This window comes from Brachyistius frenatus, unplaced genomic scaffold (genome assembly GCF_029030835.1).
Source record: "Brachyistius frenatus isolate BFR_SWC_R1_liver_20210118 unplaced genomic scaffold, ASM2903083v1 Contig_53, whole genome shotgun sequence".
In the NCBI taxonomy this organism is placed as follows: Eukaryota; Metazoa; Chordata; class Actinopteri; family Embiotocidae; genus Brachyistius; species Brachyistius frenatus.
The window spans coordinates 1,123,954-1,151,000 of record NW_027210652.1 but is presented as its reverse complement, the minus strand read 5'-3'; the positions used below and the strand labels follow the sequence as shown (position 1 = coordinate 1,151,000).

General features: G+C 44.1%; 2 protein-coding genes across 10 annotated transcripts in view; both read left to right on the top strand.

The window, feature by feature from the left end:
* The window catches only part of htt (huntingtin), a 29,937-nt gene extending 26,329 nt beyond the window's left edge, over positions 1-3,608 (top strand). For 4 of the 5 annotated variants that reach the window (XM_069704904.1, XM_069704903.1, XM_069704902.1 and 1 more), the window contains 4 exons: positions 436-655; positions 830-992; positions 1,760-1,920; positions 2,039-3,608. In XM_069704904.1, the coding sequence (XP_069561005.1) occupies positions 436-655; positions 830-992; positions 1,760-1,920; positions 2,039-2,252 (758 nt within the window). In that variant the 3' untranslated portion in view covers positions 2,253-3,608. The remainder of the gene's footprint in view (positions 1-435; positions 656-829; positions 993-1,759; positions 1,921-2,038) is intronic. The other variant, XM_069704905.1, reaches the window with a different exon arrangement.
* A 2,450-nt stretch (positions 3,609-6,058) lies between these two features.
* rgs12b (regulator of G protein signaling 12b) overlaps positions 6,059-27,047 on the top strand; it is a 40,322-nt gene continuing 19,333 nt past the window's right edge. For 2 of the 5 annotated variants that reach the window (XM_069704909.1, XM_069704910.1), the window contains exons 1-5: positions 6,685-7,012; positions 7,243-8,545; positions 8,785-9,024; positions 9,811-10,866; positions 15,819-15,938. In XM_069704909.1, coding sequence (XP_069561010.1) covers positions 7,385-8,545; positions 8,785-9,024; positions 9,811-10,866; positions 15,819-15,938 — 2,577 coding nt within the window. In that variant the 5' untranslated portion in view covers positions 6,685-7,012; positions 7,243-7,384. Of the gene's footprint in view, positions 6,142-6,615; positions 6,662-6,684; positions 7,013-7,242; positions 8,546-8,784; positions 9,025-9,810; positions 10,867-15,818; positions 15,939-27,047 lie in introns of those variants that run through there. The other 3 variants (XM_069704907.1, XM_069704908.1, XM_069704906.1) reach the window with 3 other exon arrangements.

Sequence of the window (27,047 nt, the reverse complement as noted above, 5' to 3'; positions counted from 1 at the left end):
TCTAACCCTTATGCTGGCCCCGTACTAACTCCGGCAACTCTTGGTATGTTCGGGTCTAAATAACAGAGAATAAGTCCTCCCCTGAATAAAAACCCGGCACCTGCAGATGTAAAACCCACTTTTCTACATTGCTCTAATGTGCTGTATGTGCAAACCGAAGCACATTCAGATCACAGCAGAGGCAAATCTAGAATATAACATCCCCAGAAAACGTGGCATTAAAAAAAAAAAATCCCTCTAATACGTTTTAGTCGCTTAAAGAACAGCTGAAGAATGTTTGTAGCTCCCAGAAATTCACAGATTTTTCTGTCTGAGGTCAACAAAATTCTGATCTGAGTCTTGTGATGTGAGTGTCCCGAACCCCCCTTCTCTAACCTCTACCCCACTGGTTCGACCCGTGCCCCGCCCCCTCCCTCCCCCCTCTCGTCCTCTCAGCGGTGCTTGCGTCGGGTTCAGACGCGACAGGGGTTAGAGGTCAGGTTGACTCGGGCTCCGCTGTAGCGGAGGCGGTGGGCGTCACGGCGGGTCATGTTGGTTTCTCCTCAGGCAAGGAGAAAGCCAGCCCTGCCGGCCGCCCCGCCCACTCCGACCCTCAGGCCCCCGACAGCGAGTCCATCATTGTTGCCATGGAGAGGGTGTCCGTGCTCTTTGACAGGTACACACACCCTTCACACTGCATTTGTAATAACAAACTTATTTAAAAAAAAAAAATCTGACATTGAGGGTTTTCAGAGGTCAGAAATCTTTATATTGTGCATTTTTTTAAATTTATTTATTTTTTACAAACACTAACTCATTTCTGTTCTTCCGGTTGGTTTCCTGTTTGCAGGATCAGGAAGGGTTTACCCAGCGAGGCTCGAGTGGTTTCCAGGATTCTGCCTCAGTTTCTGGACGACTTCTTTCCGCCACAGGACGTCATGAACAAGGTCATCGGAGAGTTCCTGTCCAATCAGCAGCCTTACCCACAATTCATGGCCACCGTCGTCTACAAGGTCAGCAGCAGGAAATGACTGCACGCAAATCAAGTTGTTTTTTTTGGGTTTTTTTTTTTCCTGTGTTCTGGATATTTTCAACACACAAATGCTCAAACGTTTACTGCTGCATGCTGTCTCTCTGCTTCTGGTGAGGAGCCAGTCTCCGGTCGCGGTATGCTTGTTTACTTCCAGACAAATAGTTTTTTAGTTTTGTTGTCCTGTTGTCTTGACAACATCAAGCTGGAGAAAAGACATCCAGTCCCAGTTATTTCCCTAAAAATCTAATAAAAACAAAAAAGGCAAAAACAATAAAAGAGCTCAATGAAGTTAAATAGAATTTTACTTGCAAAGGAATATTAGGTAATGCTTCAACAAAATCGTAAATGTTGATTATTGTTTTGTTTTTTGTTTTTGTTTTTTTTGCAAAACAAGTTTAAATCCTGCAAAGTTCTTGCTTTTCGATCTTATTTTTGGAAACTAAGCTCCTGATAATCTGCTCTTTTTGGTGTATTTCTTGCTTCAACCTGATTTCAAAACCACTTCTGGGTGTTGTTTTGACATTTGACATATAATTTTTTTTCCCATTTGAAATCAACTGAGAGCCGAGTGAGTGTCTCTAGTGTACAAGAGTACCTGATAGCAGAAAATACCCACATTCTTACCAGACTACAATCAGCAAATTGAATATTTGCCAAATAACACACTGTATTATGAGATATTAATGTCTTCGACTTCCTTGTCTTTGTCTGCTCGGATGTTAATTTCCGCTTCTCCCTCGTCACCAGGTTTTCCAGACCCTCCACGCCACGGGCCAGTCGTCGATGGTGCGCGACTGGGTGCTGCTGTCTCTGTCCAACTTCACCCAGCGGACCCCGGTGGCCATGGCCATGTGGAGCCTCTCCTGCTTCTTCGTCTCGGCCTCCACCTCCCAGTGGATCTCCGCTCTGTATCCTTTCATAAGCTGGAGTTTCGATCTCGTGAGCGGGGTGGTACGATTTTTTTATTTTTTTATTGTCGTTCTAGTTTGCGGTGGTTTGTCCTTTACCCTCCTGCTCTGAAACCAGACTTCCACACGTGATCAGCCGGATGGGCTCCAGCGAGGTGGTGGACGTCAACCTGTTCTGCCTGGTGGCGATGGATTTCTACCGGCACCAGATCGACGAGGAGCTGGACCGCAGGGCTTTCCAGTCGGTCTTTGAGACGGTGGCGTCGCCGGGCAGCCCGTACTACCAGCTGCTGGGCTGCCTGCAGTCCATCCACCAGGACACGTCACTCTGACGGGGTGGTGGGGGATTAGAAAGAGATGTGGTAGGGTAAGAAATTATACCTCTGTAATGAGATGTGATGGAGGGAAAGAACAGAATGTTTTATTTGGAAAAATCTACTGTCGTCATCCCCCCCCCTCCCCCCCCTCCCCTGAGAGGAAAGGAGTAGAACTACTGAACCCACCGTGATGAAGTCAGTGGAGCTTGAAAAGGAAAACAGAAGCTGTATGTTAAATGTAAAACGGGGCGCCCCCCCGACCCCCCTCTCACCGAGACGTGAGCGCACCTTGAACACTTCCAACTCAGCACCTTTTATTGAAACAAAAAACGTAGAAAGATAACGTTAAATCAAATGCAAAAAATGGATTTGTTTATTTTCCCGTGAGGACTTTGCTTGAGTATTGTGACGTCAGTACAAGTTAAATAGAAAAAAAATAAACAAACAAAAAAAACATAGAGAAGTATTTACTATATTTAAAGTTTCAATGCATCTATTTTTCAGTGAGTTTTTGTTGAAGAGTGCTTACGGTTCTGGTTCGGACGGCCTGACACAAAACGGGTGAGAAATGCCTGCTTCATGTTAATAATTAGTATATTTCAAGACCTTTTTTTTAAATATTTAAGTTACTTGCGGTCATCCGGACACACAAACGGTGAAATATTTTGTGTAAGAATGATCACGAATAGCCATAGTAAAAAAATACAAATAAGTTTCATGATGAGAAGCAGGGGATTGATTTGTGGAGCAGGAAGTGCAACTATTCTGGACGTTATGTTGTGAAGACAAAGAACTAAACATGCATTAAAAATAAAGAAAAAAAAGAAAAAAGAAACCACTTTCTGCCACCAAATCTTTAAGGGCCCATTTCCCCACACCGAAGTAACAGTAGAAGCTGTCAAGAACAATACCAAAATTGCAGTGATGTTGTCTTTTTTTTTTTTTAAACCAGTAGCAAAGCGAGGAAACGTTTCCTCTTAATTGCTTCTATCCATCAAGTCTCTCTCTTTTTTTTTTTTTTTTTTTATTTTATTCCAGTCTCGTACGCTCCTCAGTGCACCTGAATGATTCCACCGGCCCATTTCTTGTAAAAAAAAAAAAAAAAAAAAAAATTAATTCTCAGGATGTAAGATGTGACTATATTATTATTATTATTGTTGTTGTAATAAGACTGGAAGTAATTGACAGTCGTCTTTAAATGGAGTTACCTTCGTATCTTGTAAAAAGTAATTGTATAGTAAATATGAAAGCCATCAGGTGCACGATAAAAAAAAAACAGCAGCGTGTAAAGGTGAGAAGATGTAGACAGGATGATAATGTGATGACATTTTCTTTTGTCTTAACACACACACACACACACACACACACACACACACACACACACACACACACACACACACACACACACACACACACACACACACACACACACACAACAGAAAAATCAGCAGACCGCAGAAAGCTTGGAGCTTCTCGTGTTTTATTAAAGACTTGACCTTGAGTTGCCTGGATGCGAGCTGGGCTTCGTTACTCTGTACATACACTTGCCTTAGATGAAAGACTGAACATGTACGTCCTATACACTGAAAGCTTTGAAAGCATGCTTAGCGTTCTTGCATTGTCTTTTACAAACTGTTATTTCCGTGGGTACGGTTGCCATGACTGTAGGAGGAGATGCGACACAATCCAAAGGGGAGCCTTGTAACCTTAGCGACCAAGAGCAGCTTTTGACAAATCAACAGAGGAGGAAGCGTAGCGACGCCACGTCAACAGCAGGGGTTTGTTCTGGTTTTTTTCATGTGGAGCTTTAAATATTTTGTTGAAGATCGGTTAAATATCTCATCGTTTGTTGTCTTTGTGCGGAAATATTTAAATACACGGCGCTTAAAAAAAACAAACTTGGAAGACATTTTCACGTCGATGTTAGGCGCTTTTCTTGATATGCAACGAGTCCTGCAAAAAGTAAACATCACAGCGATTTGTGTGCTCAGTGTGTCACCACTTTTTACTTAAAAGGCAATTGACTGGTTTCCTTTTTGATCATTCTGAAATAATGTTTTTCACACAATAAATGAGTCCTCTGCCGCTCTTATTTTGAAATTCCAATGCGAAGCCTCATTTCAAGGAGCCCCAATGAGCCCCGTTTTCAGTATTTTTATTTTTTTTGTAATTTGTGAGGGTGAGAAAAAGATGTCAGAGATGACGGAAAATCATTCAGAGACAACATGGGATGAAAAAGATCTTTTCATCTCTTTTGGTGTCTCAGAGGAGCAGGGGGACCTCTGCAGGGGGTAATACGATTACCCAGAAAATCTTTTGTGTGGTTTTGCGAGATGGGCTTGGAGTTTGTGCACAAAGGTCACACTGGACTGATTTAACACGCTTCTCTTCAAGGCTTTTTTTTTTCCTTCCTCTCCATTGAAATAATGAAGAACTCAGACGAATACAGAGTCACAGTTTAAAACTTTTCTCTTGACAACTTCTTTCCATGTCAACTATCTTTGTGATGAGCATGTTGGCTTTAAAAGAAATCTCTTTCTTCTTTTTTCCTCCCCCCCACCTCTAGAAAACACTTTTGGGGACTACTGGAAGCAGTAGTAGAAGCAAAGACTGACAATGAAATGATTCCCTTTACGTTTTCTCTTCAGGCTGGATCCTCCACAAGGACCCATCTTCACATCTGTTTTTTTGTTTGTTTTTTTGTTTACAATTGCCTGTAAAAATATGACTGAAAGAGATTGTGTATTTCGGTTTCATTTAAATATTTTAAAGAGATTAATCACTGCATATGGTCTGTTGTAGAAATAAATAAATTATTTAAAGATGTTAAAACTTGTTCTGAGATTTGATTTCCTTTTTGTGAGAGTTGCAAACTTGAGGACGGCAGCTGAAGGTGTTTCATTGCTCTCGTTACTGATTTGCAGGATCCGTTTGCATGAAATCCACCTGCGAGGTTTCAGCTATTTAAACACTTCCTGCCAGAAAGAGCTCCAGTTTACCAAGAAGAGAGAAAACGAACAGCCGAGATGAGCTAAAACTAAATGTTCTCCTTTAAAGGTACAGACTCCAACTCACACCGTTAAGTTATCACATTATACACAGCTTCCTTTTCTTTTTATCTTTTTTTTTTTTTAGCAGGCTGTAATTCCCTTTTATAGAGTCATGCATTATAAAAATAAAAGCCCTATTTTACAGCATTCATTAGTGCTTCATGATTAAAAAGGTATTAACAGGATTACCATGCAGCTGCCAGATGGTTCATGAAGTGCTGAAATCATGATGGCAAAGTCTTCTTAGGGCTGAACTTCACGGCTTAACATCGCAGGAACCGTAAGATTAACACCGAGCATGGAGGAAAATCAACACACGATGATTTGAGATCTTTTTGCAGTTTATTGCAGCTCATTACAGAAAAACATGAACTAACCTTTTGAGCCCAAAACGACAACGAAGAATTTGAACCTTTATGAAAAGACAAAAAAAAAAAATACCACACAATTTAACATTTTAAACACAAATGTCAGTGTACATTTAATCTGGTCTTAAATGCAGAAAACAACAACTCAATTTCAGGATTTGACTCGTTGCACATAAGATTTGACTTTTGCAGAAGTTTGCTTTTTAAACATTTCTCTCAGACACATTATTCACAAAGTTCTTCACTTTCTTGTATTATTTCCAGTTTTATTTTCTAACTCCCTCCTCCTCCTCCTCCTCCTGCTCCACTGCCCACTCCAAACACCCCTCCCTCTCCTCCAGTCCTCCTCCTCTTAAGGCTCCTTCGCCAGATGGTGCAGTCTTTTCTTTTGTTTACCCATCGCCCCTCTCTCCACCTATCCAACCCTCCACTACAACAACTATGGAGGCTTCCCGAGCAGCATCACCGCCGCAGGACAACCGACAAGTAAGTCATTTCCCTCCCGTTAAAGTTCTCCCGTTAAAGTTCTCCCGCTAAAGTTCTCCCGTTAAAGTTCTCCCGTTGCTCCAAAACATCTTTGTGGAAACGTGAAAAGAAAAATGACCTGCACCTCTTATTTAGCTGCTTTTTTTTTTTTTTTTTTTTTTTTTTTTTACACAACTCAGACGTATTGCAGCCTGCTGCTGCAAACACGCACGCACGCACGCACGCACGGCGCGCGACGCGCGACTCCGCGACGCTCGTGACGCGTTTTGACACCTGTGGAGAGTTTCTGTCGCTCCTTTTATCTGTTGATTTCTCAATCTAACTTTCGCCCCAATTTATCCGCGTAACTGTCGGGCGCTGTGAGCGACAGCTCGAGAAACCAATGACGGGACGTAAAAGTCTGTGTACAGCGCCGTTGCCACGGTTACAGACCGACATTCCACAGATCTGGAAAACCCGAGGGGCGGGGCTTGCAGCTTTTTAAGCACGGGTGGATGCACTTTTGGAGCAGAAAGTCACGGCAAGAACTTTTTTTTGTTGTTGTTGTTGTTGTTGTTTTAACTCTTAATGAACTGAGGGGGGAAAAAAACAAACAAACACGCATTTAACCGGTTAAAGTGACAAAACACGTTGCTGTTAATTCCTCCCACCAGTCCGAACAGCGCTAACTTTGCTAATGTGCGCGGCTAGCTGAAGCTAACGTGCAACGCGTCAGCTGGACTTTGTTTCTCCGTGAATGTCGTCGACGAGTTGAACGAAAAGTGGCTGAACGCGGATGTTAATAAGCGACTCGTAGTTTGTAAGCTGTTGGATGTCAGCGCGCGTGGAGGCTGGAGGCTCCGTCGGTTTTTGAATTTACCTGCTCTGACAGGTGAGTCTGCGTTAGGCCCCGCCCCCTTCGCGCCGCGCTGTCAGCGCTGCTTTAACAAGTGTAAACAGTGCAGGTTTTTAAAAAAAAAAAATTATATAGCACCACGTGGGCCAGACACACTGCATGTTTAAATATTTTAAATAGAAATTAAAGCAAACACACTAAAAAAATTTAAAAAAAAAAAAAGAAGAAGAAGGTTAAGACCTGTTTGTGCTCTCTGGTCCCTTCAGGTGACGAGTGACACCGGGATGGGACGTCTGACGAGGCCGCGTCCAAACTGAGTCCAGGATCTCACCCGTCTGCTGCATTTGGAGCCGCTGCTCGATCCGAGCCGACGGACCGACGATGACAAATTGAAAGTTTGCTCGATCGATGGACAAGAGAAGGTTCCCTGGCACCATGTCCAGGCGCCCCGGTAGCGGAAGCGGGCTGAACTTCCCTCAGCCGCCGCCACCTTCCTCCTCCTCCTCCTCCTCCGTCCAGCCGGGCCGCATTCGGGCCGTGGAGGTGGCGAGGGGGAGAACGGGGTACGGCTTCACACTGTCGGGCCAGAGCCCCTGCGTGCTCAGCTGCATCCTGAAGGGAAGCCCCGCCGACTACGTGGGGCTGCGGTCGGGAGACTTCATCCTCTCCGTCAACGACATCAACGTCTCCAAGGCGTCGCACGAAGACGTGGTCAAACTGATCGGACGCTGCTCCGGTGTCTTGAAACTGGTGATCGGCGAGGTCGAGCGGCACCGGCGGCACCACCACCACCACCACCACCACCAACAACAACAACAACAACAACAACAACAACGCACCCCCGGCAGCCGTCACCACAGCAGCAACGCGGCGGCGGCGTCCTACCTGGACTCGTGTTCCAGTGACGACGAGCTGGACGGTTTCTACGACGGCAGCGTGAACAACAACAACAACAGCAGGTCGGGCTGCGGAGCCCGCGGAGGATGGTACAAACCCAAACTGGACTCCAAGCAGCTGGGCATCAACAGGGCGGAGAAGGTGGTGGCGGAGCTGCAGTCGGGAGGGATTTTCAACATGATCTTCGAGAACTCCAGCCAGTCGTCCAGCAGCTCCGATAAGGACAGACCCAGCGGCGGCTCGTCGTCGAAGCCGCGGCCGCCGTCCGACCCGGAGTTCCCTCCGTACCAGATCCCCTCTCGCTCTCAGAGCAACCCCAACCTCCTCTCCGAGGAGGAGATGGCCCACGTCTTAAATGACGACTCGGTCTTCCTGGAGTCAGACTTTCGCCACCTCCACCTGCATCACCACCACCACCACCACGAAGAAGAAGAAGAAGAAGAAGAAGAAGAAGAAGAGCAGGACGTGGACGTTGACGTGGGGGACGAGGGCGACTTGGGCCTGGAGCCCGGCGAGGGGATCCTCAACGTGGGGATGATCGTCGGCTACCTGGGCTCCATCGAGCTCGCCTCCACGGGCACGAACCTCGAGAGCGACAGTCTGCAAGCCATCAGAGGGAGCATGAGGCGCCTCCGGGCCGAGCAGAAGATTCATTCGCTGGTTCTCATGAAGGTGCGACTGGATGTTTTTCTTATCCACCTGCAGAAAAAACATCAGTAGCTTCATATAAACTGCACTTTTCCAATTAGCCAATTTCAATAAGTCGAGATTAGATCAGTCTCTGTTGTTAGATCTCTTCACATTACGGCATAAATAGCTGGAAAATAACACTTCAACTGAAAAAGATCTTCTATGGCAGATCGTTCTGCCCGGCATCGAGGTGTAACATGAATTCATTAATATCCCTCCAGGTCATGCATGACAGCGTGCGTCTGTGCAGCGACCGAGGTCACGTCCTGGCCACCTATCCTGCAGAGAAACTAGCTTTCAGCGCCTGTTGCCCCGACGACCGGCGCTTCTTCGGACTGGTCACGATGCAAGCGACGGACGACCACGACGACCGACTCTTCAGCAACGGTCGGGACGAAGAGGGCAGTTTGAGGACTTCCTGTCACGTGTTCATCGTGGATCCCGACCTCTGTCACCACCAGGTAAAAACACAGATAACAGAAAACTTGAATGTTTTTAGTATGTTTAATGTCACTAAGTGGTGGAGGATTTATTTGCCGGCATTACAAACAACAAACACAGCAGCCAGCTGCTCAGTAAGTTACTCCTGTTAGAAATCCGGGGAATCTGCTCTCGAGGATTAAAACTGATTAAAAGCGATTACAGAAAAGAGTTCCTGAGGCGCTCTTTAACAGAGCCATAAAAAATTATAACCAAAGTCTTTGACTCGAGCACAGGATGGAAACAAAAGGTAGAAAAAGGTCTGGGAATTGTTTTAAATGTTTTTTAATAGCAGCGCAATACCTGCTATCAATACCAAGGAAGAACTTATTGATGTATATAAATGTGCTTTTTCTTTTTAACTTCTATATATCAAACTGAACCAGACTTCTTAACGCACAAATCGGCTGTAAATGACTAAAAATAAACATTAAACAAATCTAAAATACCAAAATTCTGGTGATCCAACAATAAATAATGAGTTAATGATTATTTCCAATGTCTGATTGTTTTATAGAAAACATCAGTGATGCTAATCAACTCAGATTTACTTTTTCAGCACCTTTCAAACAACAATACATCCCGAAGTGCTTCGGAGAGCAAAATAAAAAGAACAAACGATGAAACACATTTAAAACCCAAACGATAAATAAAACAATAGAGCCTCAATTAGAAGCCAAACTACAGAGATATGTCTTAAGTTTTCTTTTGAAAATGTCCCTCAGACATATTCAGAGCTCCTGTCCCGGTTCCCGTTGTTCCCTCAGGTCCATCTCGGCGTGGCCCTGAAGTTCGGCTTCGAGTGCACCCCCGACCCGGACACGGGAGGCTGCCTGGAATTCCCCCCCAGCTCTCAGCCTCTCCTCCAGTTCGTCTCCGTCCTCTACCGGGACATGGGAGACAACATCGAGGGGGTCCGAGCCCGCGCTTTCCACGACCCCGACAACGACGCCCAGCAGAACCACAGCACCAGCAGCAACAGCGACAGCGGGATCGGCAACTTCCTGCCGGAGGAGAAGAGCAACCGGGTTCTTCTGGTCGACCTCGGAGGTCCTCCCAATCACAACCACGTCTCCGGGCCGCGCCACTGGGACAGCCCGCCTTCCTCCCAGCAGGCCTGGAGCCCCACCCTGGGAGCGGCGGCCTCCCACCCGCCTCCTCCTCCTCTTCCTCCTCCTCCTGCGCTGAGAAACGGCCACTACCGTCACGACCCGCACCTGGCCGACCTCCCTCACCCCCTCCCCTTAGCTCACCCCGACGTCTCGGGCAGGCACTCGCGGGGACTCCACCCACACCACTACTCGTCCGGGAAGCGGGGAGGAGCCGTCGGGGGAGGAGAGAGGAGAGGGGCCGGAGGAGCAGTAGGGGTGGAGCAGCAGCGCTGGCTGCCAGTCCATGTGCTGAGGGACTGGCGTCAGCAGCACCACCACAGCCACCTCCAGGGCCTCAGCAGCGACCAGGAGTCCTACGCCGAATCTACGGACGGGTGGTCGTCGGCCAACTGCAGCACCCTGCCTCCACCCATGAGTAAGATCCCGGCCGACCGCTACCGGGCCCCTCTGGCCCCCGGGGACCACCTGCCGCCACCTGGGACGAGCCAGCCTCCTCCTCCTCCTTCTCCTCCTCTTCCTCCTCCTCCTCCTCCTCCTCCTCTTCCTCCTCCTCCTCCTCCTCCCTCGCATCCCCACACCCACCGGCTGGCGGCTCAGAAAGATGAGTGGGCGAAGAAGTTGTTCGGTGCAGGAGACCGGGAGCGGAGCGGAGCGGAGAGAAGTGGCCGAGAGAAGAAACGAGGAGGGAACTCCAAGGACGGAGAGAAAAAGGTACGTTCGACGACGTCATTCAAGGATTTGAATTAAATTAAAACTTCTCATAATTTGTATTCGCTTTTTTTTTTTTTTTTTTTTTTTAAAAGCAACCACCTCCCTGATAATAGTGCGTTGACTTCGTGTGCGATACTGTGCCAGTTTATGGGCTGTGGGAGAGTTGTGTTAAAAGTGAGCATGAGATGAGAAGCCCCCCCATCACACATCCCCGCTGTGGAAATTTCCTCTGACCTGTCTGTGTCCAAGACGACGCTTTATTGAGGCTATAAATCCATCTGCGCTCATCCCGCTCCCGAACATTTAACTCCTTCAGTCCTTCCATCAAGTTCCTCTTTTTTTTTTTTTTTTTTTTTTTCAGTCAGATTTAAAACTTTTGACTCGTTTTGAAACTTACTATAAACCGTGTTCGTCGCAGCTAAACCTCTCGGTGTTACGCTGAGTTGACTCTCCCCCCCAGACTCAGTACAAGTGGATTGATAAGTTATTTATCCCCACTGCTCCAGTATCAGATCATTTATTATGCACCAGCCAGACATCTGCCTTCCCCTGAAAACCACCTGTTTCCCACCTTAATGACACTCGGTGTAGCAACACAGCGGGCTCATTATACAGTTTACTGCTTTGCATTTGTTTGATGTAATTATGTAAAAAAACGATAAGACGCATTTTATAAGAGTACGTTTCCGTGGAGATACAGCACAGTATTGACGGGCTGTTTATTGTTGTATTATTAGACAATAGGACGGAGGAAACACAGACGGAGAAGGACAGATATATCCAGCCTGACTGGATTCCATCTGGATCAACCAGCCCATCTGTTCGAATGCTCAAACACACTGTTTACAAGTTTGTAGGAAATAGCTGCATTGTCTCCGTCTGCATTTCACGTGTAAGAAAGGTACCGTTTCCTTGATGCGGACGGAGGCTGCTGCCCCCACCCCCGACTTTAACTCTCGGCGGCGGAGGGTTCGAGGGATCCTCGGGCGGGACAATCAGAGGAAGTGTTTACAGTGACAGGAAGGTCGGACGTTAGCGTCCCTGAGAAAATGTCCTCGGACTGTCGGCTCAGAGCTCGGGAGGCTGCGGTTGTCATGGTGAGCCGGCGTTACTTCTCACTCTGCTGGGACTGAATCTTTGCTGCTTTTTAATGCACCGGTTCTCCATCCAGTGTGCAACGAATCGAGGTGTTGTTCCTTAAAAATGACTGTTTAAAGTTAGACACACGGTGGCACTGTTTCACTATCAAAACCTCTGTTAACCTCCTGCACTCTCATGGCGGTCGATGGGGAAACAAAAATACGTTTTTAAAAAAAAATTTAAGTGTTCTTCGTGTTCTACTTAAGACGGCAAAAAAAAAAAAAAAAAAAAACACCCACTGTTTTGTGTTGTCCGTTGAATACTGACCCGTGTGACGCGGCGGTCGTTGTAATGTGGCGGCTGTGACTCGTGAGTTCGATCCCAGTCTTCTCCTCTCCACACGTCGGGAGCGTCGGTGGGCAAAAACACCGGCAGCTCCTCCTCCATCAGTGTGTGTGAACGGGGCAAGAAGAGGCTAATTGTAAAGCGTGTTGTCTATTAAAGCTGAAGAGAGTCTATTTGCCTTTTATCATTCTTTCATTAAAGAGATGACATCAAATACGTTGGCTTTGGCTTGTTTTAGGCATCCTGTGTCGTATTGGTGTTGTGATGTCAGACCAGATATTGTCTGCAGGTTTTGGATGTCAGAACATCACGATATAACATACGAGTTATCTGCATTACAATGAGATGAGTTTCCTTTTTCCTGTTAGTCATTATTTCCACATTACGGATGATTATTTATTAATAACCCTCATAGTTTAGATATTTTGTAAAAGCCCCAGTAGTCATCCCTTCAATATTGTTGCAGTATCAAGGTATTTAATCAAAAACATTGTGATATGTGATTTTGTACTATTATTATTTTTATAAGGAAGAAGTTCCGTGTGTGTATGTTTGTTTCTGATGTTGACAGCTATGTTCTCGTAAACAGGAAGGATGCTTGTTTTTCTGATATTGTACACGTGTGTGTGTGTGTGTGTGTGTGTGTGTGTGTGTGTGTGTGTGTGTGTGTGTGTGTGTGTGTGTGTGTGTGTGTGTGTGTGTGTGTGTGTGTGTGTGAAGGGAGAGAGAGAGAGAGAGAGGGGGGGAACGAGATCGGCTGCACAGATAAGAGAGAGCTGTGAGCTTTCCACAAAAATTCAGTCTTTCATGTTTTTTTCTCAGAAACAGCTCCGGAGCAGCCACACCCAAAACAACAAGCCCACAGTCAGATCAACACTTTCTCTTTTTTTTTTTTTTTCCTTTTTTAACCAAAAAAATATCTCAGTTTCCGTTTAAAAAAAGACTCAAAAAACACGACACTTTTTTGTTCTTTTTAAGCTTTTTTTTTTTTTTTTTTTTTTGCCATCACAAGTCACAAGTGAGTTTTAAACTGACCGGGTTAAACAGAGGTCGTGTGAAAATGTGTGCGTCCACACATGTAATCAAGTGTTCAAATCTGACACACACACACACACACACACACACACACACACACACACACACACACACACACACACACACACACACACACACACACACACACACACACAGATGAAGGGTTGACTCAGTATCCAGGCAACACCGCTGGTCACTGCCTGATGAAATACAGAGCAGACCTGCGCTCATGATTTACTAATCAGTCAGCTGTCGAGATGCTTTTCTCTGACTGCAGGAGGAGATCAGCCAAAACGCCAGAGAGAGAATATTTCTGTCGGTCTGCAAAGACGAAAACAGTTTTGAAATGTCTCCTAAAAGACTTGAGAAATCAAAACAGCCCTCAACCTCTCGTCCTCTTTGGTTTGCAGCACGACGCGGCTTCATCGCTGTCAAACGGCTTCAGATAATAAAATCTGATGACCCGGTGACTAATTTGTTAATGTGCTCTGCAGTTTATGGCATCATGCAGCGGCCAAGCTGTTTGAACTTTATTCCACTTCGGTGGGTTTAAAATGCGGTCGTTCCGCACGCGTCGTAAAATCTTAAAATATTCTTAGTGTATATTAAGATAAGATACGAGTTAATTAATCCTAATGTGGGTAAAAATGTAATCGTCAGATTAAGAATGCAGGTCGGAAAAGATAAATATATTTAATAGTATATATATATATAATGTATATTTCTATACACAGAAAGAAAAAAATGACAGAATAGAATCGAATAAAAAGGACCAAAAAAAAAATTGACTCGAGTCGTCTCTGGCGCTGCAGGCAGAATCACAGGACTGTACAAGCCTGCGTGTAACGTGGAATTTAACATCCAGGTGAGAAAAAAAAAAGATCTTCAGTAGACAGACATGTGTAACATGTGCAGGGAAAGAAAGCTCCTAACATTTCACGTTTTTTCTTTAAAATGACACTTTAAAGTTTTCTATAACACCTGTCACACACACACACACACACACACACACACACACACACACACACACACACACACACACACACACACACACACACACACACACACACACACACACACACACACACACACACACAGAGGCCCCTCAGGGTGTCAGAAACGGTGGCATGCTGCTTCTGTGTGCGCCGGTAATAAAAAGCTGTTTGGATAATGCAAACAAATAATAAAGTGTTGTGTAAATTCTGTGCGGATAAACTGACATTACATCCCATTAACGCACGGCAGCATTATTAACGGGTGAACCGGGCGCCTCGGCAACCTGCTGCCGCCGTCGTTGGACTAACAGCTGAGCAAACACCGTAAAGTTCCTGTAATAAAATATTACATTCAATACCGGTATGTTAGATAATACATAATAATAAATTATCTACATGACTGTTGTCCTGCAGGCTGCATTTTATTTTTAGATCGGCTCTAGTGGTCATTTTAATATTTAGAACCTGATATATAAATATGTAATAAGAACAAAGATTCTTGATATAATCCATGAGAATAGGATGTCTTCAGAACCAGGCTTTTTATCCGGTTAAAACTTCATCGTGTAAATGAGGCTCTGTTACTTTCAAACCCAGTTTAAATGAGTCCAGACGCTGCTGTTTAAAACGCCTCAATGCCTGACAAGTCCGCTAACTTCCAGTTTAACCTGCTCCTGATGAAATAATTCAATCATGCAGCTCTTGTAGACTTTGTGATCGAACTGGATTTAATTGTTTTGGTGGGGTTGTGACGCCTTTTAATTTGATTTAAACACAGTTTTTACAGCCAGAACAGCAGCGACAGAGTTGTTGTAATTACATTCCCTGCCTGTAGGGGGAGACAAATAGGTTCACATTTAATGGAGTAGAATTTGACTTCCAGCCGCTTCCAGTTGGGAATCCATTTCTGTCCAAACTCATATGATAAATGTGGTAAAGACTTCAAACAGGGCTCATATTAAATATAACTATGTAGGAAAACTCATCTTACAGCAAAAAGCTTCTGGTTTTGCACTTCGGGGCTTTTTCTGAGTGAAGTTTACATCTTTGACGTTCTCTATTTCTTTCCTCCTGCGTGGCAGGAGAGGATGAAGATGACCAAGACCAAAGAAATATCCAGCCGTTTTTCATTGAGCCAACTGACAACAATTGAGTTCTGCTTCCGTGCATTAATATCTGACTTATAACTTCCCCGTACGTACTGTTAATATGGCGCCGTGCTCGTGGCAGTCTGTTACAGCAGCTCCCCCGAGTGTGTTTTGTTTTAAGTATTTTTCTTTCTTTCTAAATATAAAAATATACATATATATATACTGTACTATATATACTGTGCATTTTTATATTTAATATTTTTTACTGTTATTTTATTGCTTTCCTGTATCTATAAATGCTGCTGTAGCGAAAGAATTTCCCCTTGGGGATTAATAAAGTAACTACCTACCTACCTACCTACCTAAAGCACAGGAAGTGAGTGTGTGTCTCTGTTTCTTGCCTCAGGGAGGTCGTTTCCGTGGTCTGACCATGGGATTCCCTCCTCTGGCCCAACGCTCTGCAGCCAGGCGCTCCTTCGGACGCTCCAAACGTCTCAGCCTGGCCCGCTCCCTGGACGACCTGGAGGTACGCACACACACACACACACGCACACGCTCACGGCTCAGCCTGACCACCGTGTTGTTTGTCACATTTGAGCCACACAGCTAATAATAGCCGCTGGCGCACACCATACATCCCTCACATGACACGTCAGGCACTGCTGTCACGTCGCCACGGCAACCATGCCCACAGCCATGCACAGTAACCCATCTTATGGAACAGCAGACGTCACGAGGCTCACATTTACCCCGGTGTGGATTTTTTTTTTTTTTTTTTAATTTTTTTTTTTAACAACGGGTCATTTATTACTCGACTCAACTGTTTAATACACAAAGTCGTCCACCTCGTACGGATGCAGGATTTTTAAATTTATTTATTATTTTTTTTTATCCATTTTTGCTTTCCTTAAAGCTGCAAGAAATGACCTGGTAGCCAGTCATTTGAGAGCCATGAGTTTTCTTTCCTAACAACATGCCTATTTAGTTCAGCATTTTGTAAAGTGACAGCGGATAGTGGCTCTTCTAGTATACTGCCAGAAGATACAATACACCTGCTTTCACCTGTATTTATCTTAATTGTCACGGCGTTTTAATGTATGATATTCCACTTCTGGCATCTGTAGCTCATCTTAAAGTGATTAAATTGGTTTAAATTTACAGTAAACAAAACAAGAAAACACCATAGTTGTCAATGTGGCTTGACTGTATATATATATATATATATATATATATATATATATATATATATGTATATATATATATATATATATATATATATATATATATATATATATATATGTGTGTGTGTGTGTGTGTGTGTGTCTGTGTGTCATACCAAATGAGAGTCCTGCTGTCTCGAACACAATTCACGGCCGTAGCTTTGGTTGGAAGAAGATAGAGATCAGAGGAAAGTTAAATGTTTCCTGCGTTTAGCGGTGACTCGGCACCCTGGGAGCAGATCTTCAGGTCCCACGCTGGTGCTTCAGTGGTGAAAGTCTCCTGAAGAGAAGCAACAGGAAGTGTGAGGAGACGACTGTTGGAGTTGGCGTTGGATTTGAACTAGTGAGTCTTAAAACAGTCGAATCAAAACATATTATATTGGAATTGAAAAGCTCAAATTAGCTTTCCTGTCCACTTCCTTCTATTAATTGGCCTCGATGATCAGTTATTTGTACTGACGTCCCCTAAGTATTGTGTTTGAAAATTCATGATTTTCAAACACAACAAATTATACCCACCGACAAAAAAAGGCCTGAAAAGATGTCTGAACTTTGTTATATTATGAAGAAATAGAATTAGATGAAAAAAATACCTTAAGGGAGGGCAGATTTTACTAAATGCATCACAGACCTATTTAATTGATATATCTTAAAAAAAAATACAAGTATCGGATGAAGAATCTGTTTCGGCAGATACGAAGTTATTGGATGGGAAATATATTTTCACATTTCACTCTCCTCATTAAACACATTCTACACAAACTGCACGTCTGAACAATTATATTCATGATCTTTTAATCACGACATGGATATTTACAAAAGTGATTCATAATCAGGTGGTGAGCTCTGTTGAATTTCTGGCCACCATCGTATGAGTTTCACGGGTAGATGTCCCATTGGCAGAGCATCCCATGGCAGGGTTTCTCTCTCTCTCTCTCTCTTTTATTTTTTTTTGCCCCCTTCCTCCCCCTCCGTCCCCCTCTCTCCCCCCCACCGCCTCTATTCTACCTTTTTCTTCCGGTCGTTAGGTCTTTTTCTCCTGCTGCACATGCAGTAATGTCCACAAACAGAGAGGGCTTTGTGTCGTGAGAGGGGCGTGTGTGTGTGTGTGTGTGTGTGTGTGTGTGTGTGTGTGTGTGTGTGTGTGTGTGTGTGTGTGTGTGTGTGTGTGTGTGTGTGTGTGTGTGTAGAGGGTGAGGGTGGTGGTGGTGGTGGTGGAGGGGGGTGTAATGTGGTTCCAAGTGTTAGCCTGCACTTCTAATGAGCTCTGATGAGCAACAAGCTGACCATCGCCTCGTTAGTGAGGCCTCAACACAAAAGCACATACAGTACACACACACACACACACACACACACACACACACACACACACACACACACACACACACACACACACACACATGAGGAGCCAATCATTAATATACATGAAGTAATTGCAACCCTGCTGTGACACACTGGCATATTGATGCACCACACACTATAATTGTGCAGCTACACACACACACACACACACACACACACACACACACACACACACACACACACACACACACACACACACACACACACACACACACACAGACAGCCCTCAGCCATCTTGTTAGCTGTAAGCTTCTCCAGCAGTTTTCAGAGTTCCAGCTGTATGGGTGTGTGTATATATGTATGTATATATATATTGTACAGCCCAACTGTTACACACAACACACACACAACACACACACACAGACCCACGCCGACGAGCACGGTTGAATAACACACACACACACACACACACACACACACACACACACACACACACACACACACACACACACACACACACACACACACACACACACACACACACACACAGAACTGTGCCTGAACGCACTAATGTTTGAAACCACAGAGAGCTAAATTTAAAAAATCAAGAGACACAAGTGAAACGACTTATTCAAGATGAAACCATCTTGTCAGACAGATGATACATAATACATATTTATTAAAACCACAGAATACTGACTTCTAATTGATTTAGTCTTCAGCTTCGTATGTACAGCTGTTATTTTAATCTTCTGTTTTTATTCTGAACAGTAATTGAACATAATTATTAGTCTGAGTTACTGTCCACCCACTGCTAGGTTGGCTGCATAATCAGTACTCTAAAGTCCTCATCATAATCGTAATCTTATCTATCTAAAACCATAATTTTTTATTCATAGCCGTCTTTTTTTTCCTTCTTTTTTTTTTTAATGGTGCCAAAATAAAATATATTGGTTGAGGTCGGTGCTCGTCTCTGCGTCGGATTTCAACCGACACACGTGATGATTGACAGGAAGTGATGCACCTGTTTAACATGTTTTTTTTTTTTACATGAATTACATCATATCTATGTCAACTGTCTTTTTTCCTCCTTAGTTTTCTACATTAAACCAGAGTGGTGGAAACTGAATCAGTCTGTTTGGTTTGACAACTAAAACACAAGTTTGTAATCTCCCAGTTCAAAACTGAATTCTTTTAAACTGTAAGTTATGGGAAGATTTTGTGACTAAAACAAAGATCAGGCCACCTCTGAGCCCGGTTCTGTCGGAGGTTTCCTCCTGTTAAAAGGCAGTTTTTCCTTCCTTCTGTTGGAGGTTTTTCTCCCTTAAAGAGGAGTTTTTCCCTCCCAGCTTAATGTGGGAATTGTTGAATTATTAGGTTTCTCTGTATTTAATGTGTTAAGTGCCATGTGTTGTGATTTGACAGGCCTGTCAGGTTAATTGGTGATTCTACAAATTGTTTCCGTCTGTCTCTGTGTGTTGACCCTGTTGACCCCCTGCCTTTGTCCGAAAGTGAGCTGGGATAGGCTCCGCCCCCCTCAGGATAAAGCAGGTATAGATAATGGATGGATGAATGGGTGATACTCTTAGTAGGAGATCAGAGGACTTGTGCAGTTTCAGATTTCTGAATTGTTTATATGCATCAACGTCTGCGTGATGTTTTCCAAAAGCTAAGTGATTTAGAAACCGTCGGAGACAAATGGAGTCTTTTAGTTCGTGGAAACGTTGATCGCTGACTCACATCGTGGACCGACTTTCCTCCGTGCTGCGACGTCACGTAACCGCAACGTAACATTTTAACTCCGGTGGGAGATTTTCACTGTTTATAATCCTCCGTCCTCCGTCTGCACACTCCCGCAAGATAAAGTTCAGTGTCAGTAAACATGGAAACTTCACGTGATTTAACGTCGCTTTTCTTCTTCTTCTTCTTCTTGGCTGAGTAAATATAACGCCTCATATTAACTTAAGTCTTAAGCTGACAGCATAAATCAGCAAAAAACCTATTCGGGGTTGAAGTTGAAGACAAGATGGACGAGTCCAACATTTCTGTCCTCATTCATGTGTTTTTTTTGTTTTGTTTTTTAGTTGCAACAACATTATTTTCAGCTAAAAGGCCTGAAAAGCCGGCAGTTAAGATGGAGGTGCAGTAGAGACGTTGCCGTGGAGATGTTACACCTTTCGCGTCTCGTTGCTTCGGTGTGTGAACTGGCAGGTTTTCACTGGCCAATTGTGAGTAGTCGCGAGTTACAAACCACCTCGTTGTGAATCTTTTGGTCTGAACTGAGATGAGAAGTTAAAAGTGTCCTCAGACGTCCTCTGTGAGGTCCAGTCGACCTTTTTATTGGATAAGTTGACCTGGATGGTCCATCCTCCGTGGAAAGACCGAGAGCTGCGGTCCAAATAATGTCATTTTATTCATCTTTTAATATTTTACTCGATGATTATTATTTAAGTCCGAGGACTGCGATGACCAAACACACAAAATTTGTGTCTTGTTGACTTCGAAACTCTTTTTCCGAAAGATGTTTCAACGTGTATTTTGTGCCACATTAAAAAAAAAAACTGGATGTTCCTGTCAGCTGTTTATTTATCAGCTGTCGCTCTTCATCCTCACCCCGGGGCCAAGTGGAGGACCAGGCGGGAGGGGTGTGTGTGTGTGTGTGTGTGTGTGTGTGTGTGTGTGTGTGTGTGTGTGTGTGAGAGAGTGAGAGTGAGAGCACTTTCACTGTGTGTCAAGGCATGTTGAGGAATGCAGCTACTTCTTAAAACTTCGGTGGTTCACAGCCCGAATCACCAACAGACAGCGGAGGAGAGGGAGGGTGCATCCATTTCTTCCTGCTTTGCTTATTATGCCCCCCCCCCTCCTCCTCCACCTCCAACCCCTCCCCCTCCCGCCCCCTTTTCAACCAGCGTCATGAATGTCAGTTTACTCTCCGTGCTCCAGACATGCATGGGGCATACTAAGCAGATGACAGAAGAGTACGGAGGGGAACACACACATGGTTTTATGTTGGGGGTGTGTTCCTTAAAAGGGGGGTGTCCCTCCGAAGCATTCGTCCTCTGTGTGTGTGTGTGTGTGTGTGGAATAGAAATTATAGACCGAGGAGGGGTGGGGAGGGGGTTTGAGGTCGGGGGGGAGGACGGGGGGCTGAGAGGCAGGGCGAGAGAGACGATAGAGAACGAAGAGGAGGGAGGGATGAGAGAGAGCGAGCGAGAGGGAGTCTAGCGACAGTGACATTTCTGCAGCGGGGTTTTTTTTTTGGACATTTGAAAAGCCATCAAGGCTTCAGGTCTCCCCGCATGCACACACACACACACACACACACACACACACACACACACACACACACACACACACACACACACACACACACACACACACACACACACACACACACACACACATTGAACAGCTGATAACGATGTTGCACTGAGTGCTGAGGATTACTCGTCTCTTCCTTCATGGAGCAGCAAACTTTGAGCGTGGAAACTGAAACGGCCGCTGATCCAGTGAGTAAACGAGCTCTGTGTGTGTGTGTGTGTGTGTGTGTGTGTGTGTGTGTGTGTGTGTGTGTGTGTGTGTGTGTGTGTGTGTGTGTGTGTGTGTGTGTTTGATGCAGCCTCTATAACATCACACTGCTTCATCCCGTTGCTTCTGTCACACAGTCTGAACTGTTTTTAGAACAATATGACCGGAACCAGATTCTGTCAATTCAATCAAACATTTGGATCTGAAATCGTTTGATATCTCTCTCTCTCTCTCTCTCTCTCTCTCTCTCTCTCTCTCTCTCTCTCTCTCTCTCTCTCTCTCTCTCTCTCTCTCTCTCTCTCGCTTGTGCTCTCTCTCTTTCCGTTTAATGTCACTTTTCTCCTTTGTCACCGTCCGGTTCGTGCCAGCCATCCCATACATATTCATTTTTCAAACGTATTCAACGACCTGAAACTTCAGTTGTGCGGCCTGTCTCTGGAATGACAGATCACGTGACCCCGAGCCGACCAATCACTGGCCTCGGTTTGGCTCCGCCAAGTTAAAGGGAAACCTGTTGAATCTCTCGCTCGGTCCCATTAGATCGGTTCATCTCCAGAAACGGTTTTTGGTTTTATTCCATGCGTGTTTCAAGAATTATTATAATAATAATAATAATATAAGAGAATAACTGAGGTTTTATTGCACTGCAAAGATAATATAATAAACATCTTTTGTACTAAATTCATGTAACAGTGTACGTAGGTCAGTGTGTGTGTGTGTGTGTGTGTGTGTGTGTGTGTGTGTGTGTGTGTGTGTGTGTGTGTGGGAGGGGGTGGGGGATACAGGCCTCATTAGTCCCAATAGTGGCCTTCCATTAACAGGTTCCTCATCAATACTGCATCGTGTGTTTGTGTGTTTGTGTGTGTGAAGTTTTGACTTTTGTCACTGTGGTGGAAAACAGCACAGGACATTATTTCACTAAACACAGGGGTTAGAAAAGAGCAGCCTGGCTACCCTCTGACCCAACACACACACACACACACACACACACACACACACACACACACACACACACACACACACACACACACACACACACACACACACACACACACACACACACACACACACACACACACACACACACACACACACACACACACACGGAGGCATACAAAACTCATTCATATTTTAAAAAAAGTAAATAAGAGTGCAATGAGATGCAAAGATAAGAACCTGCACATACATATTTTTGTCTGCAGCCTGTTCTCACTGCATGTGTGTGTGTGTGTGTGTGTGTGTGTGTGTGTGTGTGTGTGTGTGTGTGTGTGTGTGTGTGTGTGTGTGTGTGTGTGTGTGTGTGTGCGTTATTCCTCGTGATATCCTCTGGGAGCAAGAGCGTGTCATGGAAAGAAAATCAGATGATAAGATGGAATCAACACTGCTCCTGTACATGAAACACCTCAGGAGGCCGAGAGTCACATCAGATCAAGTTTGCAATTTCAAATAAACACAAGTGTTTCTTTTTTTATCTTCATCAAGTGCCAGATGCTGCAGTTTACCACATTAGCACAAGCAGACCATGTCATGTGATAAGTCAGTTGCTGAGCTGTTTTTTTTTTTTTTAAAGCTGAAATTATAGAGGAACGTTCCTGGTTTGAGGCTGTAGTTTGTCGTGTCACCCTTTTCTGTATGTGAAGGTTTTACTGATGACCTCTGTTCATCTTCACTGGTGCAGTTTTCTTGTTTGCCATCAGTCATCATGACTTTCAAGATTTTTCCTGTTTCCTTTTTGACATAACATTGCAGTGTTAAGTTCTGTAAACTACAGTCTAGACATGCAGCAACACACGAGTTATATTCACATGAAAGAGCAAAAAAAAAAAAAAAAAAACGTGTCATCTTGTGTCACAAACATGTGAAAGTTACCAGTTTCATGAGTTTTTAGATGAAACATCAGAGATGCCCAGCAGAGGGCAGTGTTGAGTTTTATTATGAGCAATGGAGAGAAAAGGAGAAACAGAGATAAACTCTATACTAAAGCTTTTTCTCTGAAGACAACTCAGGTTGTTTTTGACAGATATTGTTTGGAAATAACCTACAAGAAGTTTTAGCCAACATAGATAATCCCCTCAAACGTTTCTTCACTAGAATTTAATACAGCACTGAATATGTTGTAGAAAAACTTTTAACTTACTCTGAAACTCTATCCTCGTTTCTCTCAGCATTTTCCAAACGCAGACAAAGACCAAAAGTACAAGTTAGACATAACAGTGACCTGATAAAATAGAGTTTGACAGGAGATGAATTGTTGCTGAATATGACCTCTAAATAAGCATTTATTCAAACACAGAAATAGAAAACGAATTGTAAATATACAAAAGGTAAATATGTGGTCAGCTTTAAACGGTGTTACAGAAATGCTGATTTACTCCAGAAGCACAAAAATGTAAATTTACTCAGAGAAAACGTTTACCATTGCAGCTGTGTGTGTGTGCGTGCGTGCGTGCGTATGCGTGCGTGCGTGCACTAGTGTGTGTCCGTCTCTGTGTCACCCTGTTGTGTTACTGTCATCTGATATCTGCAGAGGAGAATATTTCTCTTTTATGTTGAGTTGCCTTAGAAAAAAGAACATGATTTAATGTACACACACACACACACACACACACACACACACACACACACACACACACACACACACACACACACACACACACACACACACACACACACACACACACACACACACACACACAAAGGACAGGCTGCTCAGCTCCACCACATGAATTATGTTAAAGAGAGGAGTGAGACGTGAGAAAATGTCTCTGCTTATCTTCTTTCTTCTTCTCTTCCTTTTCTCATCAGGATGTGGATTTAGCCAACTCCAGCTTCCTTATATCCCTCTTATCCTGTGTGGCGCCTGCCTCTCCTCTTTTCCCCTGTAGTGACAGATATGTTATGAGCTGAGCTTGAAGCTCGGGATCCTTACACATCACTCATGGTTCTTCCCGGCCGATCAGAGATGTTGTTAAACGACGTGGCTTTACTTGCTTTTGATATAAATATCTTAAAACGTAAAGGTTTTTAAAAAAATTGGGGTTTCCTCCAGCGGCCACTTTAGCACTGGAAGCCGTGGTAATGAGTGAGTTTGCAGCGCCTTCAGCCTCAGTGTGTGTGTGTGTGTGTGTGTGTGTGTGTGGCAGAATACTTTTCTTTGCTGGGCACGCAGTCTTTAAAGTTTAAAAAAAATATTGTGTAAAAACTTGTAATGGAAACAGACCCTCATGGAGCTCTTCAGATTTAACGGTTTGCTTATGCATTTAAAGGGTGCAGCTTTGATGCTTTTGACTCTGGTGCCACATTATGGAGGTTCAGAGCTCCTAAATGAACACAGATGAAAATGCAAAAGACAAAAGACCGTTTTATATGCTGCTTGATGAATATTTTTGGATTCCCCGACAGCTTCATGTGTTTTGCACAAGCCCGGTCCAGAGAGTAAAGATGAGCGGAAGCATTGATGTGGGTCGTAAAGAAGACAAAAAGTTTTACACTCATAAAAACTAACTTTTCAAATGTTTTGATTTATCAATGAAATATGTTGAACACATGCAAAAGTAACTAAACGAGCCCGACTGGTTTACCTTTCGGACGATTTTATGAACTGATATTGGCGCAGATATGTCGTTATCGCCGTATGTGTGGTTCTATACCAAATCTTTTTTTTTTTTACAGTGCAGAAAAAGATGCTCGGGGTAATTTAGAAAGCATTCGGACAATAAACGTAGTTAGACTGAACAAACCCCGTTTCCAAAAACAGTTGTGCCGTCGTGTAAAATGTAAATAAAAAAACAAATGTGACTACTTGCTAAATTATTGTAAACCCATATTTAATTGCAAATAGAGCAAAGACAGTATAAATAATGTTGAAATTTTATTCTCAAAAAATCTGCATTCTGTTTTTATTTACATGTTATACAGCGTGGCAGCTTTTTTTAGGGGGGGGAAACTGGGTTGTAAAATATCCTTCCTCTATTATATACCTATTGTATTGATATGTAGTTGTTGTTGTTTTTTTTCCATAGTATCTGTGTCTACGCCATATGTGTGGCATAAACAGACACACACACATCCTACTAGCACAGAGCGTATCTTCCAGTCAGTTTCTATCTGCTGGACTCGGACCAGCGTGAACAGACAGCCCTTCAGTTTACAGTATGTGTGGTCTGATTGCGTCATCGCAGTCAGTCGGCCCAGACAGTGGCATCGATGCGTGTGAAGACTTAAGAGGAGGTGTGAGGGGAAAACTTTTTTTTTTTTTTGCCAAAACAGGAAATTAGGGGGATGTAGATGTCGGCTCGAGGTCACGTGCACGTTTTCAATTGCAGTCTTTGTTTGTGCGTGAGAGAGAGAGAGAGAGAGAGAAGTGCCTTCTGTTTTGCTTTCTGTTGACCTTTTAAGTTTCCATCAATCTTTGTTGTCTTTTTTTCCCCCCTCAATATATATATATATATATATATATTAATTTTTTTCCTCTTTTCACGTCTACAAAACTTGCAACACGTAGTTGAATTTCGTCCCGACAAAAGACCATTTTGAAGCTGTCAAACTGATTTGAAGAGGGAGAAATAGGAGGAGGAGAGGTGAGCGCTGCGCTGCGGCGTGATTGGCAGGCTGACCTTTTGTTCCCGCCCCTTCTTGGTAACTGCTGCCTGATGGGGGCGTGTCACTATGGAAACTGAGCTGTGTGTGTGTGTGTGTGTGTGTGTGTGTGTGTGTGTGTGTGTGTGTGTGTGTGTGTGTGTGTGTGTGAGATAGACTGGAACTTCCTAGTCAGTGTGTGGAGGAGTGTGTGTGAGAAAGAGGGAGAGCTGCGGGACATTTACTTCACAGCTCAGGTGTGTGTGTGTGTGTGTGTGTGTGTGTGTGTGTGTGTGTGTGTGTGTGTGTGTGTGTGTGTGTGTGTGTGTGTGTGTGTGTGTGTGTGTTTGTGTGGCACAGACTTGCTGAGGCATGGCTCCTTCCAAGTCAGCTGTCTGCATGCATTTCCTGTCCTAAATAGCTCCTGAAGAAGCTCCGTCAGCGTCGGCGCACGTGTGCATGTCAGCGAGTTGTGTTTTTTTTTTTTTTTTTTTTTGTCGGCGGTGCAGACATGTAGATCGAGCAGTCGGCGGGTTTCCTCCTCTCTGAGAGGAGAGCAGGATGAGCCTGAGGAAGAGGCTCTCCTTCAAGCGGGTCTGGAACTTCAATACAGTGAGTAGCAGCCACACACACACTCAGTGCTTCACAGGTGGTACTTCTGGAGAGACGGTAGGAAGTGAAGGGAGGGAGAGACGCTGAATTTGACTTCAAATATTTCCCCTGATTTACCAGCCGAAGGTTTTAATGAAAAAAAAAAAAAAAAAACAGTCTTGCTGTAATGATGTAAAAGTGCCACAAGTGGAAAAACTTAGCAGCCAGTCACAACAACAAAAATCTGCATTTGTTTTCCCGTTTGGCCGCCATTGATTTTGTACTTTATTTTTCAGAGAAGTATTGAACTGCGAGGAGGGAAAAATGGTGATAGTGTGAATGTTTATTCAGAGCAAACGTGGTGTCGTTCTGAAAGACAGGAGGTCGGTGGGGGACAGATGGACAAAGGAGGAGAC